The sequence below is a fragment of the Limulus polyphemus genome, unplaced genomic scaffold (assembly GCF_000517525.1).
Source record: "Limulus polyphemus unplaced genomic scaffold, Limulus_polyphemus-2.1.2 Scaffold11518, whole genome shotgun sequence".
Taxonomy (NCBI): domain Eukaryota; kingdom Metazoa; phylum Arthropoda; class Merostomata; order Xiphosura; family Limulidae; genus Limulus; species Limulus polyphemus.
The window spans coordinates 6,616-14,282 of NW_013677128.1; the positions used below are offsets into that span (position 1 = coordinate 6,616).

Below are 7,667 nucleotides of genomic sequence, written 5' to 3' on the forward strand. Positions count from 1 at the left end.
ATATCGACATAACCTCTGGATTCCTCACACAATAATGTATATTATATATCGACATAACCTCTGGATTCCTCGTACAGTAATGTATATTATAGATCGATACAACCTCTGGATTCCTCGTACAGTAATGTATATTATATATCGACATAACCTCTGGATTCCTCACACAATAATGTATATTATAGATCAACATAACCTCTGGATTCCTCATACAGTAATGTATATTATAGATCGACATAACCTCTGGATTCCTCGTACAATAATGTATATTATAGATCGACATAACCTCTGGATTCATCATACAGTAATGTATATTATATATCGACATAACCTCTGGATTCCTCGTACAGTAATGTATATTATAGATCGACATAACCTCTGGATTCCTCGTACAATAATGTATATTATATATCGACATAACCTCTGGATTCCTCACACAATAATGTATATTATATATCGACATAACCTCTGAATTCATCATACAATAATGTATATTATATATCAATACAACCTCTGGATTCATCATACAGTAATGTATATTGTTGTACATTTTCAGGGAAAAAAAGATTAAATGCTGGATACGATTCCTACAAAGTGTCCTAACGTGTTGTCAATTTCATGTTTGTTTTTGAGTGCCGTTCTTAGTCATCTATTGGATAGATAACTCATGTTTGTTTTTGACATTCTACCAATTATTCATCATCACTCTGGGTCTTTGTGTAAGAACTTTTTCTTCTGTTATTACCATCTTTTCGTCAGTTGTACTTCTGATACTTTGTCATAAGTAATGATCATAAGTACCTCTGGTACTTTGTCATTGTTTCTTTCAGAGGAACTGATTGTGTGATCCAACGAATAATTTTTTCCTATCATATTGTATCGAGACTACCAATTGGTTGATCTGGGTAGCCAATCAAGTAGAAATTCATTAGCTACCTAAGTTTCTGATTGGTTGAACGTAACGACACCATCTTTCCTTGTTATACGGAAACTACTGTTTGCTTACCCTTTGTCCTTTTTAATCGCAGGATTCTGTTGTGGATGGTATTTCATAACAGGGGTCGTTCAAGACAGATTCTATGAAACTTGAACCAGTTCGCTCTTCTTTTTTAGTGTAGTATTTGCAAACTTCCTGGTCATCTTACATCACAAAAATTAATGACGATTATCTTTAGATAACGTGTTTCTTCCTGATGCACGTGACATCATTATGTTTCTTTAGGCGTGTGTTAAAGTCACTTCCGGGGCTATTGTCATGGCTTTTCGAGCTTTGTTTACTTTTACCAACAGTAAAAGCTCCAGTTTTAGTGCGTGTTCGAAACGTACCAAGCTTGACTTTACATTCAGGTTGCCATTGTACCACGCTTTGATCGCTAAGCCTAATGTAACATTGATCGCTAAGCCTAATGAAACCTTCTAGTAATGCCATTAAACTAACGAAAAAAAAAAGTTACTATATTTCAGTTTATGAACTGTTGAAATCCGAGAGTACTTGTCGGTTGTTCAACCTGTGTGCTAGTTGATTGGCGCGGGGGGGGGGGGGGAACAGGCTCTATTTTTGAATAAAGTAACACGATAACGACTAATAATTTTTTAAAATAATTTACAATAATATATTTAAGGTATGCTACGCAAAAGTTCAATATAAATTAAAACAAATTAAATTATTAACAATAATCATCAGGATGGCTTTATTGGAGAAACGTACAGTTGTCTTGTTTTTCCTCAATTCTGTAATTATGGAGTTTCACCAAGTATGGACGGTTTCAAGTATCAATTATAATAAATTCTATGTTACTGTAAGAAAAAATCTCGGAGGGAGGAGAAATATAATTATCTTGCCCCCCATGAATCATAAATGTCATATATGCTGGCTTTAAGCTTTCCTTCAACACTGCAGTTAGCCTGGATTGTGAATCCCAGGATTCATGGTTCGCATCACGCTACGACAAAAACGCTTTCGGTTTATGAATGCAGTATAAGAGACGGTCGATCCCCACTATTTAGTCAGATTCCCCCTGGCATCTCTCTCTCTCTGGTCTGCCCCCCCACCCCCCAGTGGCACAGCGGTACGTCTGTGGACTTACCGCGTTAGAAACCGGGTTTCGATACCCGTGGTGGACAGAGCACAGATAACCCTTTGTGCTTACCTATAAAACAAACAAACTCTCTGGTCAATCTGTGCACCAAACATGCTCGCCCTTTCAACCGTGGGGGCGTTATAATGTGACGGTCATTCCCACTATTCGTTGGTAAAAGAGTAGCCCAAGAGTTGGCGTGGGGTGGTGATGATTAGCTGCCTTCCCTCTAGTCTTACACTGTTAAATTAGGGACGGCTAGCGCAGATAGCCCTCGTGTAACCTTGCGCGAAATTCATAACAAACAAACAAACAATCTGTTCAAGATTATGGAAGAATATGCGCAGGAAACTCTCGAGTAAAAATACCGACACAAACAATAATCTTTATATTCTAAGAAGAAAACATAACCACACTTCTGAACAACAATTAAGATATGAAATCTGACACTGAGTTACCTCGTGATATGGAGTTTGCTGTTTAAGTACTAGTCCTGATGAAACGTTGGCTAGCTCCTGTACTACTACTAGTCCTGATGAAACGTTGGCTAACTCCTGTACTACTACTAACCCTGATGAAACGTTGGCTAACTCCTGTACTACTACTAGTCCTGATGAAACGTTGGCTAACTCCTGTACTACTACTAGTCCTGGTGAAACGTTGGCTAACTCCTGTACTACTACTAGTCCTGGTGAAACGTTGGCTAACTCCTGTACTACTACTAGTCCCTGTGAAACGTTGGCTAACTCCTGTACTACTACTAGCCCTGATGAAACGTTGGCTAACTCCTGTACTGCTACTAGTCCTGATGAAACGTTGGCTAACTCCTGTACTATTACTAGTCTTGATGAAACGTTGGCTAACTCCTGCACTACTACTACTAGTCCTGATGAAACGTTGGCTAACTCCTGTACTACTACTAGTCCTGATGAAACGTTGGATAACTCCTGTACTACTACTAGTCCTGATGAAACGTTGGCTAACTCCTGTACCACTACTAGTCCTGATGAAACGTTGGCTAACTCCTGTACTACTACTAGTCCTGATGAAACGTTGGCTAACTCCTGTACTACTACTATTACTATTCCTGGTGAAACATTGGCTAACTCATGTACTATTACTAGTCCTTGTGAAACGTTGGCTAACTCTTTTACTGCTACTAGTCCTGATGAAACGTTGGCTAACTCTTGTACTATTACTAGTCTTGGTGAAACGTTGGCTAACTCCTGTACTAGTACTAACCCTGATGAAACGTTGGCTGACTCCTGCACTACTACTTACTCTGATGAAACGTTGGCTAACTCCTGTACTACTACTAGTCCTGATGAAACGTTGGCTGACTCCTGTACTAGTACTAACCCTGATGAAACGTTGGCTGACTCCTGCACTACTACTTACTCTGATGAAACGTTGGCTAACTCCTGTACTACTACTAGTCCTGATGAAACGTTGGCGAAACATAGTTGTAATAAAAGTTGTTGTTTTTTGTAACTCTATTGTTGACTCTCTATTCTGATGACTCAAGCAGGATGGTCTACCAGCTGTCTTTAAAAATAGTAAGTTTCAACGTACACCCCTCTGAAACCTTTTTAATACCTTTGATAAGAGATTGTCTGAATATTTTGTAAAGTAACAATAAACTGAAAAATAACTTATTGAATAACGTGAAGAAACAGCAAAGCTCAGTATTTATTATTTTGTAAAATATTAGCTTCAACAATCTGCCAGGGACGCTATTTCAGTTATTTTCAGGTTCAAGATATTAATTATATAGTTCGTTTAAGCCTAATATCTAAAGAAACATTATTTACCGTAGTCATGACTTCACATCGTCAATTTCTTCTGACGTCATCATTCTACTGCGCAGAATCACGTAAATTATTTGAATTATTAATTTTTATAATATTATGGAAATAATATTCCAGAAGTTTCAATATATCATTCTTTTTCATTAGTTGTGTAGGAATTTGTTTAAAATGATTTTTAAAACGCCCAAGTTGTTCAGTCTAGTAGGCCTCGGATCTTAATATTTGATTCTTGACGTCATCCATGTTGTTCGGTCTAGTCAACATTTATGAATTATAAATGGTAAGCCTAGAAAATAAATTTGGAATTTACTTGGTAAAAGTAGGATACCACTTCAAGTGGTGTAGAAAATGGGGAGGGAGGAGACAGTCCTTTGGCAACAGCCCTCCCACTAAGATAATCTCCTCTCCTGGAGTCCAGACGTGAAACTACGTGACTGAGTTACAGGTGATAAGGGCCTGACTTGTTTATTTATAAGTCTGTTTGTGCTAGTTGTGGCAGACATAATAATGCCAGGTTTATATATACATCGTCGTGACTTGTGTTTACTTCTGACTTCCATGGGTTACTTGTTTACTCACTTAGAATACTAATTTTCACTGGTTAAACCATAAGAAAGTAATGTTGACTTACACTTTTAGCTGATGTGACAAAGATGTTGACCGCATGTTTGACTGATTTTATTGCGTGTTGATGTGGAATACATGTTTGGGTGATTCGACTTTTCTAAATAAGCGTTGTCTTGAACTGTTTCAAGATGCATTTACGACTTTAAGTACATATTTTTAAATGTACTCTTAAAGTAATTGGGAAGAAAATTAAAACTTTATCCAATAAGATTTTTCTCCTCTTTTGTTTTAGGAATTGTGCTAAAAAGTTAAGAATATTTAAATGTGTAAACATATCAAAAACGCTTGTATTATTTTAACCCTAAAAACAGTCGTTTCACGCCTGTATTATGACACACTAGACAGGTTGGGTGCTAGTGATTGAATCCTGTATTGATTAATCCCGTGAAATATCTAAAGGAAAAAAAAAAAAGGTTATTTGAAACATATTACATACATCCTCCGATTTCCATGGTAACATGGTCTCATAGCAACTGATAGAAATAATTTGTAAGCATAATATACCTTCTGTTTTTATTGAGATCGAACGATGAAAATCAATAGAGGTATAAGGGAATCGGGTTGCTAAAATAAATATAGATTTATAAATACAATAGTAAGTACTTGTGTATCTTATCTGAAATTAGTTCTGTTCAGCGTTCTACGGATTTTGGAAACGTTTCAAATGATCTGATTTATTATTTGTAAGTTGCCTGAAGCTATGTAGACGGGAAATATAGACGTTCAGATTTAAGGAGGTTATCTTAGTAAGAACGTCTTTCAGGCTTTGACAGCTCGCCTTTTAATTATAATTTTTTTTTAATTAAGTTAAACAGAATTATTTATCTTCATATTATTAAGGAATCTGGAGCTTCTAGTGAGCACACAGTGTGTTTTTATCCTGTCTTCATCCGTACCGTATTCGTCTGGAGTTTTATATCTGATACCATCCCATTACCTATCAAAGGGCGGGATCAAGTCGACCTAAGTGTATTTGGCCTCCGAGTTAAGAGCGCGGAGTAATATATCAAAATAGGAGAGATTAATAGTGCCAAGTAATATTATAATTGTTTAGTGCATGCAATTAAATAAGTGCCACAAAGAGTGCGGAGTAATATCAAAGTAAGCGACAATAAGAACGTGGAGTAATATCAAAATATGTGCCACAGAGAGTGCGGAGTAATATCAAAGTAAGCGACAATAAGAACGTGGAGTAATATCAAAATATGTGCCACAGAGAGTGCGGAGTAATATCAAAGTAAGCGACATTAAGAGTGCGGAGTAATATCGAAGTAAGTGCCACAAAGAGTGCGCAATTAGTTCCATTAAGGTAGCGGAGTAATAAAAAACTTTCATTAAGGGTCTGATGCAATGATAAAGTAAGTGAAATTCGTTATTGATTGGTGTATGTTATTGTATTTAGTATTGAACAATACTAAATACAATAACATACACCAATCAATACTAAATACAATAACATACACCATTCAATACTAAATACAATAACATACGTCATTCAATACTAAATACTATAACACACACCATTCAATACTAAATACAATAACATACACCATTCAATACTAAATACAATAACATACACCAATCAATACTAAATACAATAACATACACCATTCAATACTAAATACTATAACACACACCATTCAATACTAAATACAATAACATACACCATTCAATACTAAATACAATAACACACACCATTCAATACTAAATACTATAACACACACCATTCAATACTAAATACAATAACACACACCACATTCAATACTAAATACAATAACATACGTCATTACGTATGTTATTGTATTTAGCATTGAATGGTGTGTGTTATTGGATGTTGCATAAGGTGCATAGTTAAAAGTTATGATAATAAAATACACTGTAGTTAAAGGTGTATCTGTCGATGTAGGACCCACATCAGGTTCGGAATACATCGTCTTCCAAATGAACAGTAATTATCATGGGGTTAAATAAACATATTATTGTCAGAAAAGTGAACTTTTTATATATTATTAGCTAATTGCCAAGCGTATTTATTCTTCAGGCATGACGTCCCCTCCCCTCAGCTTGATGTTTTAAAGATATAAAGGGAAAACCAGTTTCAGATAGATACAGTTTATTTCTGTTTATTCAAACTTCTTGGCAACAATAAAACTAGTCGTTACCAACGTCATGCAGGTGAAGTGTGTAGTCAGAGGACTTCACCCTCACCAACAATGGTTGAATTCACCTCGCGCACAATAGTAGTGTATTAAACTCACCTCTGTTAAAGTTATCACATGATAATTGTTATAACACAACGTAATACAATTATTAGAACAGTACGTAACCTAATATCGCAAACAGAAATGACTCGTGCTGAAAGTTACAAACGCTCTCCGAAAATCTCTGTAATTCACTATGTGGCAGTTCTAATTAAATCTTATAAATTTTTAAAGTAAAACTATGCCTACATGTTAGTTAACCAAAATACCGTTTACAGGGCCAATGCACGGTACTTAGTCAACGATGAGGCAAGCTTCACAACATACGCGCGTATGATAATTCTTGGCCCTGTGCCAACCTGTAGACTTGCCACATACTGTGTAGATATCAAAGTGGTAAGTAGTGTAAACATTGATAAGATATCTTGAAGTTCTTTGCTTTCACATTCTTTATGTTACAGCAAGGAAAGAGCAGCAGGGCTTGGTATATCTTGTGTTTTACATGTAAGGACGTAATATATATACTATGTATTACATGTAAATACAATAAAGACGTAATATATACTATGTATTACATGTAAATACAATAAAGACGTAATATATAGTGTGTTTTACATGTAAAGACGTAATATATAGTGTGTTTTACGTGTAAAGACGTAATATATAGTGTGTTTTACGTGTAAAGACGTAATATATAGGTGTGTTTTACATGTAAAGACGTAATATATAGTGTGTTTTACGTGTAAAGACGTAATATATAGTGTGTTTTACATGTAAAGACGTAATATATAGTGTGTTTTACATGTAAATACAATAAAGACGTAATATATATAGTGTGTTTTACATGTAAAGACGTAATATATAGTGTGTTTTACATGTAAATACAATAAAGACGTAATATATATAGTGTGTTTTACATGTAAAGACGTAATATATAGTGTGTTTTACATGTAAAG

General features: G+C 35.3%; 1 protein-coding gene across 1 annotated transcript; it reads left to right on the top strand.

The window, feature by feature from the left end:
* Positions 1–2,560: 2,560 nt before the first annotated feature.
* On the top strand, positions 2,561–7,107 carry LOC106476774 (integumentary mucin C.1-like; the record flags this gene model as incomplete). Its single annotated transcript, XM_013937401.1, has 2 exons — positions 2,561–3,523; positions 6,990–7,107. Coding segments are annotated over 2 exons (1,081 nt in total), but the record flags the coding sequence as incomplete, so codon positions are not given.
* Between the last annotated feature and the right edge of the window lie 560 nt (positions 7,108–7,667).